The 16,137-nt window shown below is 36.5% G+C and overlaps 1 protein-coding gene across 3 annotated transcripts in view; it reads right to left on the reverse strand.

Moving 5' to 3' along the window:
* Positions 1–13,832: 13,832 nt before the first annotated feature.
* The window catches only part of NRG3 (neuregulin 3), an 873,897-nt gene continuing 871,592 nt past the window's right edge, over positions 13,833–16,137 (reverse strand). For all 3 annotated transcript variants that reach the window (XM_024209543.2, XM_029912006.1, XM_024209535.2), the window contains one exon: positions 13,833–14,340. In XM_024209543.2, coding sequence (XP_024065311.2) covers positions 13,833–14,340 — 508 coding nt within the window. The remainder of the gene's footprint in view (positions 14,341–16,137) is intronic.

Genomic DNA, 16,137 nt, shown 5'->3' on the forward strand with positions numbered 1-16,137 from the left:
GCACATGATGTAAAGCTAGATAGAACATACAGACTCCAACTGTTCGTGATTAAGGCTGGTATAAGAAATAAATGGAGGATGACACAGATAACCTGCACTACAAATTACCATGTAAAGTATTAGTAATATTTGAAGGTTTTCTTTTTATGTAAAGTGGTATTGTTGCCACCTGGATGATATTTCATTTCATTGTAACATAAGAACATTTCACAGAGGGCCTTTGCTGCTCTTTGTATATTGACAATAATCTTTGAATGTATGTTGTATTTCTTTTTTAATCACAATTGATTTCCCTCTGAATGTGCAGTTTTGCCTGTTTTTGCCTTTCCAAATGGAACTTGTATAACTCCAGATAATAGCCACAATTTAGTGAAAACTCCAAGGTCTGCAGGCTGGATTATCTTAAAAAAAATTGAATTACTTGAAAATTGACTTCATTAGTAGCAGGACTTTGCCCTTTCATTGTATGTTATGGTGTATGTTGTGATGTCCGAGAGTCATGAACCTTATTGTCTCATATTCAGACTAATCCTGGTTGATCCTTGCACTAATGCAGCTGGAACGAACAAAGCTTTTGCTTTCAGAAAGATAACATTTGTCTCCCTCTTTGTGGCCTGATTAACAAATGAAAACCCCTGCTTTAAGAGTAGAGATCACAGATAAATAGCACAATCAGGCTAGCACTACTTAAGGAAAAAGGGCTGCATTATTTACAAAACAAAACTGATTTGCTCAAACCAAGAACAAAAATGATGATTTTTCTTTAGATTATCTGTAGATTTCTGCAATAAATAAAACCATCCTACATGCCTGAAAACCAAAAACAAAAGAGTCAAAATACATATTGATAATTAAAATCAGTTCTTATTTTTTTATCCTTTAAAACCATGGACAAGAATGTACATCTCCACAAAAGTGGAGGCCAAACATAATGAATCAGAACATTTGCTGAAACGTCGAGTGACATTTTTTTCAAGGTTGTTCCTTTTAGCCATTGTCAGCGTGAGAATGGATTCCATTTGCAATTAAAAAAACTAAACAAAAGAATAAAACAATGATCACATTGCACACTTCTTGAAACACAATCTTTGTCATAGGCACTATGATTATTCTCCCCACTCCCCACAGAACAAAAATAGAGGAAAAAGAAAATGGGGAAACAAGGACAGTTGAAAAGAAACAGCTTTTTCCCTTCTTTAATGTGTTTAGGCTGTGTGTTTACCCAGAAAATTTCCCAGATGCTTAAACCTCAAATTGGAGTATTCATATTCATAGAATTCTTTACAAAGAAAGTACTTTATTTATAGATATTGCTATAAAAGGCCCCCAAATTCAATTAAATGTTCCATACTAATGTTGTTAACAATATAAGTAATTTGGTAGGGTAGTTTATTATCCATAATTCAGCTACAGGTGAACAATGGTTCAAGGCTTTCAATTGCTAAGAAGAAGACCTCACAATACTCACTCTGTGCAATATGAATGCTCAAACTTCCATATCCATATCATGCATATTTACGGAACATTTCTTGTAAGCTTAGCTTTTACAGCCTGTTGTGACATGGCAAATTTTCAATGATCATTAAGGAAAATCTATGAAATCAAGTATAGTACTGCATTTCAGAGAATTCAGCTTGAAATGCAGCCTGATTCACGCCATGTGATTTAAAAAATAAAGATTTCAAAGAAAAATCTGAGATACGGGTGGGTGTTAACACAGATATCAGTAACCAACAGAACAAATCATTCAGATTTTATTAGGATGTCTTAATATCCCTGTTGATTAAATGGTGGGTATTGAAAACCTATTTAATCAACAAACCAGGCACATCTTTTTTCCCCCACATATACCAGCTGGACACATACAGTGAAGGAACAACGTATTCCTAATCTTCATTCCATTTTATGTAATTTTCAAGTGAGCAGTCTCTCAGGAGTTTGGCAGGAGATGGTTGGAAAGCAGCTTTAACAGTGGTTGGGCTGCTGAACATGGTGTTTTGTTACTCATGTGATCCAATAAAGTAAGCTGAGAGGAGCAAGCCCTACAGGAAGGAAGGCCAATAAGAGCACTGTTGACCCAGCACATGTCATAAGATATTGAGCAGCTGACTGCTAGAGATAGTACTTGCTTAAAACCCTGGCACTTGTTTATGTCAGCAACTGGCTCTTACGTTCTCAGTATCTTCTGCATCCAGCACTTATGTAGAGCTAGTTAAAAAATGGGGAGCGGGGAGGAATGAAAAGGCTTAGAAAAAATGATGTAGGTCACATGCGGTTCGAATTAGACTAATTCTTTTTTTAAAATGGGTAATTTGTTTCTTGAAAAAATGGTTATCAAAATGTTTATTTTTCTGAAAATTGAGTTTGCATGAAATTAAAAATGTCAATATCCATTTCAACAACAGTCAGTGCCCTTTTTGATGAAAATTTCAGTCAATATTGTCAAGAAAAAATTCACAAAAAATTTTGGTCACTTGTTTTGCAAAATTTTCTTTTGAAAAAAGGTCCTATTAAAAATAAACAAACAAATTCTTTTATTTTGAAAAGGCTTTGACCAGCTATACTCTTAAGCATCCATGAGTAGTTTCTAGTCCTGCATTTGCAATAGGATTAACTTAAAATCCTGCATGAAAGCAACTGTGCTCAGCTCAACCCCAGTACTCATTTCAGTGCAGGGGCTGTGAGAGAGCATCTGCTGCTAACCATTGCATATTTCCCTACCCTATGAGCTGTTGATCAGGAGGTATCCAGCACATGCAGGAGTGGACACCTTTGTGGATCCATTTATGCACAGGCATACAGCAAATGGTGAGTATTCAGTGCTAGCTCTTAGATTCCTTGCACCTGTACAGCAGTACTCATCAACATGGCAGGATGGAGTCGAACTGAGTCAAACTGTACTCCAAGTTTAAGACAGGGCAGAGTCGGAAAGGTGAATTTCTCTAAGGTTGGACCTGCAAGGAAAGACTATGAACCCCTAACCAATTGTAAACTTTCTGCCAGATTTCATGCCATGCACTGGTCTGTAAATACATAATGGAAAGAATTGTTCATGTAGATTGGTTCACATAAGACCCAATTTATTAAGAAAAGAAAAAGAAAAAAAGTCACACACACATAGGTTGCTCAGAATAATTATTTTTGTACTGAGTCTTCCATCAGCTTCTTTTTGGGCTGGAAATTTCAAAAAAGTCTAAGGGAGTTAGGCATCTAATTACCCATAGGCTCCTTGGAAAACCCATCCTTATTCTTTAAGATAAAAAAGTAGACGGATGTGAGTGTACTCACCGGCCTGTTGCTATATACCATATACAGGAATGCTACTTAGAAAACAATATGAAAATATACTTTTATTGTGTTTATTAAACACAACTCTGTATCTGAAAACCAACCTAACAGACGCATCACACCCACTGGGACTGGATTTGAATTTCTAGGATTGCTACAAAGTGAATGTTTCTTTTTGTGTGTACACAGGCATGTTTGTGTGTGTGAGAGAGATAATACAGCTCTTAGATAAGGGTAGTAAGTGCTCCTCATACAAAAGGCAGAACTGAAGCTAAATTAGTTCATCAATAACAGTAATTCTGCTAACTGCAGAACTACAATGGCCACTTTTAACAGGGCTGCAGACAGTAGCAGAAGCTGCACAAAGATCAAGGAGAATATGGCATTAAGTATAAAAGATGAGGGTAGCTGGAATGATACTGCTGCATACAGTGCAGAAACCATCTTTATAGAAATATTGGATTATTACAGTTACTTAAAATACTGTATAAAATAGCAAGTCAATTCAAACTATGAGCTAGATGCTCAGTCTAAAGCAGCCTGAGTCCGAATGCCAGTTCACACCAGCTGAGGATATGGCCCTATGTTTTAGACTCTATTACTAAATTTTCAGGGAGAAAAACCTTCATGTATCTCTGTTTGGATTCTACTAGAAACATTTTTTAGCCTTAGAGAAGGAACCACAATAGTTTGGGCACTGTAAATAGCCTAAAATACAAGGACAAAAAATAACTCATGCTATTGGTATCTTATATTGCATCGAAATATCGGGGTGAAAAATCCTGGCCTCATTGCAGCCAATCAGAGTTTTGCACTTTGGCTAGTTTTTACTTCCACAAACTGTCAATGTTTTCCCTAGAAGCCCTATTCACATCACTGAAGCCCCATTCACTTAAATGAAGGTACTCCTGTTTACACCACATCAGACTCAGGTCTGGGACTTCTGAACAGAATTGTTTTTCATCTATTAGATTCTTCTAATTTTCACGTAGAGCCCAAACTTGTCATCAACCTACACAAAAATCTCCCATTGATTTAAATGGGAGGTTAGCATGTACATCAAGTATAGTGTTGAGCTTTTATAGCTTCAAATTTCTCAGTTAGAATCAGAGAACAAAACAAAGAATTGACCATTGTCCTAATATATTTATATGAGGAAAAACTTTTTTCTCCTATGTATTTTTTTCAACAATTTAACAGAAAATATATATGGCAAGCAGAGGTGGATGGGAAAAAGTGGTGGGGGAGAGGGAGGAAATGTCACAATGTTTTTTTTTCTCACCCCTCCCCTTAAATTCAAAATTTATACAATTTTGAAAATTTGAAATTTTGAAATGTAAAAAATCTCAACTAGCTCTGATGGCTAGGACTTGAGATCACTAGAGGCATCGTTTAAACCAGGGAGACCGTGAAGTAGCAGGTTATAGTAAAGCATAATTTCTCAGACTTTGTCCTAATGTTTTTTTAATCCATTCTGGCTTCACCTGTGAAAACTTTTTTTATAACAAGGAGACAGGAGAAATCTTATCTATACATATTTTTAAACAAGTGGCTATATAGGGTTGTCTGCTAATGTTTCTGTCTGATTGGTTATTTCCAATCAAGAATCAGCAAAATCAGAACTGTTTCTAGGATAGTCATGATTTAACAGATAGCTCTGATTTTGGTAATTCCTTAGTTAAATTTTTTTTTTAAAGAAAGTAAAGCTAGTTCCTTTACTATTTTTTTTCTGAACATACTCACTGATCTTCCCTTGGAAAAGATCAGCGTTCTCTCAGAGTGAATAAAATTCATTCTTATGCAGAGAGCCAACACAAAGTCTATGGCACACTTTTGTCCCACTTAAGGACTATTTTGACAGATTTATTGGGATGTTAAGAGGTGCACAAGGCTTGTGCTCACTCTTTGTACAGGAGTGAATTTTGACTAAGGTGAGAAACATTGTCTCAGTATATTCCCATATAATTCTGGAAGTACAAGATGCTGTTTTAATAATGAGCACTGTCTAGTAGAAATAAGAAAAGACCGCATTAAGGCATTTTCTCATTTCCCCACTTCTTCCTTATTACCTTTTGCTGACACTATTTATTTTGGAAAGCAATAGATATCAATTCTTTTGTCTTAAATACATTTAAATATGGTTTTAAAATGTCAGACATAAGTAGCTTCCAACTATTCATGACACCGATTGAGATAAAACTGTGTTTATTACCCTTCCAAAGCAAGGATTACTTTAAAACGGTTCTACATCTATTGTCATAGCTCCTTCATGTGTTTTGACATTAATCCCATAAAATTATTTGATTCGGTATCTGTTAGGAATCTTAACCATTGGAGGAACTTAAATAATAATGGGAGGCAAAAAGCAAGATCAGAAGTTATAAAACTCAGGTAGCTTCAGATGTGTATACTGGTCTTTGGTTTTCTGAAAGAGTTGGAAGCTATCTTACTGGTAACACTTTTAACTGTTAATGATTTCTAAACAAATATAAACACTGGTTTCTTGCTATCACACAATTAATTCCTTCATAGGCAACAACATACATGCAATCAATACATTAATTTATGGGGAGAAGACACAGAAGGACTAGTTTTCCAAGAAAATGTTCTGTCATCCAGTTAAATATGCAGCTCAGCTAGTACTGGACTGAGTTTGCAGTCCTATTCCACCACTCAAATTAGCTGGATTTCAGATTTTTTTTTCAATTCTAGAGAACATTTCACACTTTTGGGGATAGCAGTAGTACACACAAAATTATACATTTTAGTCTAGCAAAGAATCATCAGCTCCCAAAAGTAGCTCTGTTTGCTCAGAAAAGCTAACAATCGAGTATGCTTGGACCACAATTGTTCATCATATTGAAGATCTATTCTGGTTTAGTCAGACCCTTGCCAGCTTTGATTTCTGTTATTTCATGCAAATATTAATATCGGGTATCCTTGGCACAGATATAATAGGGTGTCAAACAGATGAGTGATCAAAACCTGTCAGGCCTTATGGTGTCATAACTTCAGACAGAAAAATAATGGAAGACATTTTGACTCCATGATTTCTGAAATGTTAGAAACTTTATGGAATCATGAAAGAATGACACAAAGACATACTAAGAATTTGCGACCATTTAAAATCACTTAAACCCAGATCCTGCGAAGACTGGGAAATCCCCCCACTGAGACTACACAGAATACATAGAGTTAAGCACTTCAATCCTTGAAGGATTGGGGTTTAGGTTTACTTGTTTCTGGACTTACAATTTAAATCCTCTTGTCCCTAAGGCCAGTTTCTGAATGACATGCTCTCTTATGTGGGTAAGGTATATTCAACATTAGTAAGGGTGTTGGAATATGGCGCTATGGTCTAAATTCTGTGTTGTTTCATAGCCATTGCAACCCCATTAACTTAAGTAATGTTGCATGGGATGTAAATCAGTGAAGAACTGGGCCTGAGCTCCTTCATGCGAAAGGGAAAGAAAGAGGATGAGATAAAGCTTATATAAGGCATGATCATCCATTGTGACATGATATGTACTGTAGTTGGTGCTGATGGAAATAGAGAAGGTAAATGGCACAAAGGTCTCTTTCTGATGCAATTAGATTAGATATTGCTCAAGGCTATATCAACAAACACAGAATATACATGCCATATGAGTACGGTATGTCTTATACTTAATTTATACTCTTTAATAATCAGTAAAAAAGTATTAATTATACATATAAAATATAATAATTCCCTTTATAGAAAAAATTATGTAGATTTTGTTTGTTGTGATTTTTTTACATTATTATTATTATTATTTTGAAAATAAAAAGTCTCACTAAAATAGCAATCTGGAGCATTAGAAATATCTCCTCCTTTGCAGGGCCTTTATGCAAAGAAAACTACTCTTCAAATTCTATGAAGAAAATAAGTTGAAGTAGCAAAATGCCCCAAGACAATAGTCCTTTTATCTCTCTGTCTTTATAACTGATTGTGGACTTCAGAAATGATGCTTGAGTAATAAATGAAGAATCAAAGGATGGTTACCTCCAATACAATCAATATGTGTAATAACAATCAATAAAGAGTGGGGAGTTAAAAGCTTTTTTCTCTCCTCGTTTAAAATTTACAAACTCAGTTATTGATAAGTTCAGGTAGATTGTGTTTTGGCAATTTCAATGCACACACAATTCTAATAGCTCATACATTTGTTCAGATTACACCATTTTAACAGTGTGCAGTATATAGGTACTACAGACTACTGTATCCTTATCCAGTGTGTATTCCATGTTACAATAATAACTTTCCACTTTCAGTTATACACTTTCTAGCTAGTTTTTTAAAAACTAGAAAATAATGCTCTATAAGGTCCAATCCAATGCCCAATCTAATTCAAGTCAACAGGACAAAGACTCATTAACTTCAATATCTGTCCAATCAGAACTTTAGAACTTTGCCACAGCTCAGTACTATTTGATGTATATTTCAGTGAATGAACTTTTCAAGTTTGCTATTTAAAATACAAAAAAGAATATAGTGTGGTTAATCTGCAAATGTCAAATCCAAATCCTGCAAACCAAGGGCCAAAGATACCATATTCATTAGTGCATCCAGAGGAAACACTCATATAAATAAATTGAGCAGGATTTCACTCCCAGTTTGCCATGGTCACAGTACACACAAAGCACCAGTTACAAGCACCTAAAACATCCTACAATCCACCTTTAATTTTCCATGCATTGATATTTTTGATTGGGACCCAAGCTTACTCAAAAAAATGAAATAAAAATAAAAATAAAAAAAAAGATCATATAGCAGTAGCTTATGCATCATTGTCCCTGACCGTTTAAGAAAAACCCCTTGATTTCAATAAATACAAACATGAAAGCACTTATGTTTTTAAGCTGTTTTGAAGATGATGGGCCAGAAACTAATTTTCAAAATATAAAACAAAGCAAACATTTAAACTTGTACAAAAAAGAATGATAAAAGCAACAAAGGAAAGGAAGAGCGGGCAACTTAAAAACCTTTTTTTCAGTCTTTTGCTTGTAGGTATATGTATTTAAGGGGAATTTCTGCTTTACTATGAGACCATCTCTGGTTTTGGTATCTGCCAATTTTTAGACCAGACTTGAACTCTTTGTTAGCTCTGATCCTATGAGTTTTAATTCTGAACCACAATATTCATACTTTGGAAGAACTCTCCCTTAGTACATATTTGTTACCATTTCTTTAAAAATTAGGGGAACCTTTGAAATCTAGTAAACTGAATTTGTTGCAAGATGAAATATAGTATTTCTTTATGGGGCCAAATTTTACTCTTACTTACACTATCACGTTTAACTCAGAGCAGAATTTGACTCCCTATCTGATAGCTTCTGTGGATCTTCTTTTAGGCCATGGTTCAACAAGGCATCTAAGTACATGCGTTACTGTGAGCATATGCTTAAGTCTCATTGGCTTCAAAATTTAAAGTTAAACCCATGTGTAAGTGCTTTGCTGAACTGGGTCTCACTGGGGACTATCCAGCCCTGGTAGGGGGATAGACACAATAATTAGCGCTGTCAAGTGATTAAAAAAATTAATCATGATTAATTGCACGATTAAAAAAATTAATCACGATTAATTGCACTGTTAAACAATAATAGAATACCATTTATTTAAATATTTTGGATGTTTTCTACATTTTCAAATATATTGATTTCAATTAGAACACAAAATATAAAATATAGAGTGCTCACTTTATATTTATTTTTTTATTACAAATATTTGCTCTAATTCTAAGATGCGGAAACTACAGAACCTGAACCACCAAAAAAGGAAATCAACCTTCTACTGGTGGCATCTGACTCAGAGGATGGAAATGAACATGCGTTGGTCTGCACTGCTTTGGATTGTTATCAAGCAGAACCCATCATTAGTATCTTCTGCAAATGTAAACAAACTTGTTTGTCTGAGCGATTGGCTGAATAAGAAATAAGACTGAGTGGACTTGTAGGCTCTAAACTTTTACATTGTTTTATTTTTGACTGCAGTTTTTTTGTACATAATTCTACATTTGTAAGTTCAACTTTCATGATAAAGAGATTGCACTACAACACTTGTACTACTTGAATTGAAAAATACTTGTGGTTTTTTTATAGTGCAAATACTTGTAGTCAAAAGTAAATATAAAGTGACCACTGTACATTTTGTATTCTGTTTTGTAATTAAAATCAATATATTTGAAAATGCAGAAAACATCCAAAAATATTTAAATGGTATTCTATTATTAACAGTGCGATTAATTGCACGATTAATTGTGAATCATTTTTTGAATCACTCGATTAATCACGATTAATGTTTTTAATTGCTTAACAGCCCTAATAAATTTCAATTGGTATTCTATTGCTTAACAGTGTGATTAATCATTTTGGGCCAGATTCTCAGCTGATGTAAGTTGGCATCACTCCAATGGACTTCAATGGAGCTAGATTAATATACATCAATTGAGAGTCTGGCCACCTATCTAAGATTTTTCCCTAATTGAGGGCCAGATTCTGACAGCCTTACTCATTTTGAATACTACCTTGTCCATGAATAGACTCATTGAACTTAATGGGACTATTCAAGAAGGAAATACTGAACATGAATTAGGATACCACAGTATAGCCCTATTGAATTATAAAGAGTTTTTCGATGGTTAATAACTTTTAAGCAATGTGAAAATGTGTGTCTATATTCACCACATTTCCCACTTCAGATTTATGGGACACCTCTACTAATAGGGGGCAGGGAGGAGGTTGTTGAGTTGTTTTGAAGAAAACCTATTCAGAAGCAAGAAATCTAGGGGCTGGTCTACACTGCCGCGCTAGTTCGGCGGCTGGGGATCGAAATTCCGAGTTCGATTTATCGCGTCTGGTCTGGACGTGATAAATCGAACCAGGAAGTGATCCCCGTCAACTGCGGTACTCCAGCTCAACGAGAGGAGTACCGCGGAGTCGACGGGGAGCCTGCCTGCCGCGTGTGGACCGCGTCTGAACCGCGGTAAGTTCGAAGTAAGGTATGTCGAATTCAGCTACGTTATTCCCGTAGCTGAATTTGCGTACCTTACTTTGACTTGGGGGGTAAGTGTAGACCAAGCCTTAGACACACAATGGCCATATTTTGTAATTCTGTTCAATAGTAGTATGCTTAAGAGATGTCAATTTCAAACCATTTAATTAGCTACTTTCCCAGTTTGGTGAAGTGTAACAACCCGTGTGAATTTTCACACCTAACTAAACTTGATCTTTACAGGGCAGCTGTAAATTTTAATTATCTTATGAGTACATCAATGAGTTTAGAGTTTCTTCAATGGAGGATTATTATTTGGTTTCCCAGATGAACAACAGATGTAATTTTATTAGCACAAACTATATTCTACACTGACTTACACCCCTTCTAAGCAACTTGGGTTCAATGGGATGTATGGAACAAAAATATGAGCTAGTATTTTATTAGTGTAAGTGAAAATTTATGAAGTCTTTTCTGCAGCCTACATAATTAAAATGTCAGAACTCAGAGAAAATTTTGTTCCATTCACTATAGAGGGGGAAACACTTAGATTAGAGAAAAATACAATTCATATTACAGTGACCTGTCTATATCATCTTTAACTTTTTCCGCTTGAAACAATAGAACTTTCAATATGTGCTGAAATGATATTCTTAACAAATAATATACTAGTCTATCATAAGGTTAGTATTAATGTCTCTCTATTCAAACATGCTGAAACTGAATAGAACAGGTAACAAATAACAGTCACACATCCTTTGCTGAGTACAAGATAGCATCTCTAACATGAGTTGAAGATTTCTCACCATTTCAGATCTTCATCTATTATTCAATCAGACACTCCATCAGTTTTCAATACCTTGCTCTTCCACTGTTTCTGCTTTTGAGGGTGTTAAACTAACACTTTCTTTTAAGAAAGGCATTGCCTCTTTCTTCAACAGAAATCCTGCAGTGTGTTTCCAATACATTTCAAAGGGTGCATTTTCGGATTGCAAACTGTAGTTGGATTTGGGGGCACTAAGGCCAGACTTCTGTTAGTTTAAAAAGGTTTCATTTTGAACTATGTATCTTAGGTACTGATCCTGTAGTTCACTGAGTGGAGGCAGCCTTCTGCTCCCACATGGAGCCCTGCTGAAGTGAACAGGGCATTGCCCACACATAGGAAATTGCAGGATTGGAGCTTTCATCAACAATAAGGTACATCCCTCAGGGAATTCGTTCCTTAAATCCAGCCGTTGCCAAGTGACATTTGAAGAAGGGAATCAAAACCAATGATGCTCCATCCAGGGGCATAAATCATAATTTGCTCTCATATACATTTTTATTGAAAACACACAGCAAAGATTACAGCCATAGAAAGTTGTGTAAATGAGACAATTCCATCAACTTTGCTTTTTTTAGAAAAAAGACTTATGTGAATACTAATTTTTCCTTAATGCCCTAACGGGGGGGAAATAAATGGCATATGCTTTCAGCTTTTTTTTTTCTTCAGTTCAATAGACAGAAGTTGAAATATTGCTTTATTCCGACTCAACATACAACAGCACTAGACCAATCGATTGTTCTATTTTGGAAACTCAGTCTTGAGAATGGTGAACTGGAAAGTCTGGGGCACATCTAATAACTTTAGCAATTACCTTGCTGTAAAGGGAGTACGTATTTGAATACATTTTGTGTATGCTGTAGATTTTGTTAATAAATCAACCAGTCTTCCGGCATTGAATAGGGAAGGCTATTTGGTAATTATTTACTATAGTTCATTAATTTTTTAAACAAATAATTTAAACAGACTGTATTTAAAAATAGTAGTTCATATGTCATTACTGAATTTAGGCCACTGTATTAGTGGCATATCATGTGCTGTGGATACAGGAGAAAACAGAAAAGAAAATGTAAGAAAGCAAGTGCTTGGGATGCTGCAATCAGGAAATGATCTTCCTTCTCTAAAACCTTGATTCTCCAAATGGATCTATTTGGTGGAGCCCATGTGCCCTTGCACAGCCTCATTAAAGTCAAGACAGGATTTTATAAATTCCTGGACCCACGCGTACCAAACCAGCTGCAGGAAAGGGGCCTTAAAAGTTCACAAGCAGAAGTCATGCTTAATTAAAATGACAGGAAAAACTGAATGTAGAAACAAATTAGGACAGCATGAACAAATATATGCTGAATATTGATCATATTGTATCTCCCCAACTGACCTCTGAACAAACCATACTAAAAATATATTTTAAAAGTGCTCTTTTGGAGTGCTCAAAAATGTCTTCAAAGTATAACATTTTCAAAATACTGTGATTTTTGTGACAAAATAATGTGGTTTAGGTTCCCAAAGGTAGAAAATTCATACCACACACACACACTACGTTTTTCTTCTTCTTTTCCTTTCTCACTGAAAATCCAAACTTAAAAAGCACAGTTCACAACGAGATGGGGTTGCGCAGTAGTTCTGAGCAACACCCGATCATTGCATCTCCTGCTCTGATGCCCCGATTTAACAAGATACTTAAGCACATGCTAACTTAAAGGTCATGGGTTGTCCCACTGACTTCACTAAGGGCTGGTCTATACTTACCCGTTAGTTCGACGGCTGGAAATCGAACTTCCGGGTTCGATTTATCGCGTCTGGTCTGGACCCGATAAATCGATCCTGGAAGTGCTCGCCGTCGACTGCGGTACTCCAGCTCGGCGAGAGGAGTACCGCGGAGTCAACGGGGAGCCTGCCTGCCGCGTGTGGACCGCGTCTGAACCGCGGTAAGTTCGAACTAAGGTATGTCGACTTCAGCTACGTTATTCATGTAGCTGAAGTTGCGTACCTTAGATCGAATTGGGGTGTTAGTGTAGACCAGGCCTAAGACTACTCATGTACTTAAAGGAAGCCACACGCTTAAGCATCTGGCTGAATCAGGGCTTTACAGTTGCTTCAGATTTTAGGTGGCTTGGAACCATACTTCAGAATTTAGATAGGAAAGATTGACTTTGTGTGTAGGTTGGTTTGTTTTAAAATTATGAATCTGGGACCAAGCTACTGGTAGAATGGAGGGCTAATTATGGGCCTGTATTATTTGAGGCTACTCAAGAAGAACTTGCTCACCAGAGAATGAATCCCTGGTGGACAGTTCAACACAGCTCTACTTTGAAACCAAAGAGTCTAAGAATGAATTTGGCCTTTTTGAAAAATATGCATATCCCAAGCCTTCTAACAGCCAAACAGGACAGTTCTAAAACATACTGTAACTGCAACTGAATGTGTAACTCTGCAAAAGAAAAAACAATAACACCCCCCCTCCAAAAAAACCCAAACCAAAAAAGCTTTAGATGTATGCTTTATCCCTCCTGGAACTTTTCTTTCCCTTAAAAAAATATTTTGTTAAAAAACACTATGATATGAGGGCGATCGACTATTTGGTTTCTTCTAAGTAGATGCTTTTAAATTAATGCATATAAATAATTTGTATTTAATTTCCTTCCTTTCCTGTTTAGCAAAGCTTTGAGTGCACAGATCCTTTTCTCCCCACCCCCACTCTCCTCAAAGTCACTTGGTCAATGCCGAGTCTCTGTGTGTTTCGCTTTTTAAGATAAATTTTGCCTCTCGTTCCGATTTTGCCATGGGACTCATGGGCAGAAACGCTGTGTTTTCACTTGCACTGTTCTCTGATTCTGTGCTTGCCAGCTCATAGTCCTCTGACCTCCTTGCATCAGTCAGAATTCGAATCTGTTCCTGGACAATTTCTAGCAATATTTTCACTTCCTGTTGTTCTGCTATAAGACAATTGCTGACTGGGGCATTGGCATTGACAAGTTCAGCTGAATATGAGTTTTTGCACCATTTGATGCCTGTTACTTCAGAAACATTTTGCATTTGCATGCAGGCTTCATCCAAGCCCACCGACGGGATGATGGGAACTGAGTTGGCCCTTGATGCGGAATATCCAACCAAGTCCTTCTGATCCACATTATTAAAATAGGGGGTGGTCTCTCGTGAAGGCAGTTGCATATTTATTGAAGTATTCTGAGGAGTTTTTAAACCAGTGGATGAATACCTAAAATAATAATAAAAAAAGAATTAGCTTTTTCATTTTGCATGAGACAGCCAGACATGAGAGGTCAATGAAAGCAATGGAAACATCTGCTGAAAAAGTATCTTCCTGAAGCAAGGAGTAGTCACAAGCGGGGTGGTGTAGTGGATAGAGAACTTGACTGGAATTCAGCAGAGCTGCTTTCTATACCCTCCTCTGCCACTGGCCTGCTTGGTGACTTTGGGCAAGTTACTTCCCTATCTTCCTCAGTTTCCCCAGGTATAAAATGAGGATAATGTTACTTACCTCCTTTGTAAAGTGCTTTGAGAGCTAAGTATTATTATTTACTTATAATAAAATGTGCAGTTGTATAATTACATTCCTAATCTGGCAAGCGGATTCCCACCTTCCTCAAGCATCAATATTTTTAAACGTGGATATTTTGGTATGAATTAGAATTTGGTAGTGTTCTGAATGTGCAAAGAAATTAACTTCAATAAACACATTCTGAGTCCAATCCTGCACCCCGTACCCAGGTGTTTTTATGATCTGCACTCCCATTGACATCAGTGGGAGTTGCAGGTGCTCAGTACCTCTGAAAATCAGATCACTTATTCAAGCACCCAAGTTTCTAAAGTTGGTCCTATTTTTGGTCATATATGGCACGACGCTGGTGATACTATACTGGGTTCTAGGAAATATTCCTCTGTTAAAAATGAGACGTCCTAGATCCTACATTAATTCAATTTTTGATGGAATTGCATCAATTCTGCTGTCATTTTTGTGAAATTTCACCAAAATTTCCATTTTGTTTCTAAGTTGGATACAGTTGTGCTGATGAAAACTGACTTTCAAGGTACATCTACGCTGCACAAACCTCACGGCAGCAGGCAGCGTATGTACACTGCACACACCCCTAGCATGGGTATAAATAGCAATGTAGGGGGTGAGGTATTGCTTAGGCGAGTAAAGACACACCTGAACCCTGAGGGTATGTATCCTATACATCTGTCTACACACCCAAGTAGTGCTTCCCCCATCTACACTGCTATTTTTAGTAGTGCCCTGCTGTCTCCCCGTTCCTGAAGCCTTTCCCCATCACTTTCCCCCTGCCAAAGCCGTCCACGGCACATGTAGCTACACACCACAGCATGGACGCAGCTTGCTTTTTACTGTGGTGTGTAGCTATAAATACCCTACATGCCACCACCAGTAGAGTGCAGTGTAAATATAGCTTCAATTGTGGCAAATACTTGAAAAACATCACTGAAAATATGTGCATTTTGAATCACTTTGGAAACTTAGCGACATGCCCAAATTCAGCAGCTCTCTTTTTAATAAGAAACATTAATACAACTCTGCTTGTACAATAAATTAATATTCCTATTAGCCATGATTGTCAGGGACTCTGGGTTTGATTCTGATCTCAGTGGCAAATCAAGAGTAACTAAAGTGAAATCAGAGAAAGTGAGATCAGACTCAGGCCCCACATCTTTATTGAAAGTTCATTTTCATTTGTCACATTATCACATCACTATTTAAATATACAAGATAAAGGCAAAATCTTACATGCTTTAAACAAGAGTAAGGAAAGCAAGATTTGGTCCTAATGTAATTTAATCTTACTAGGTTTCTGAGTTCCCACTTCAAGGTCCAGATTCAGCTAGGTACTGAAGTAAAAAAGTCACCATCTTGACTTGAATAGGACTACTCCATGTACTTAAGTAACTCATGTCACTTGGGCTTAAGTACATCATTTGGTATGAGTAGTTAGAGAACTAATAAAAAAGAAGAACAGATTCCCTAAAGCACATGTTCACT

The sequence above is a fragment of the Terrapene carolina genome, unplaced genomic scaffold, assembly GCF_002925995.2.
Source record: "Terrapene carolina triunguis isolate 2854851 unplaced genomic scaffold, T_m_triunguis-2.0 Scaffold146, whole genome shotgun sequence".
Classification (NCBI taxonomy): domain Eukaryota; kingdom Metazoa; phylum Chordata; order Testudines; family Emydidae; genus Terrapene; species Terrapene triunguis.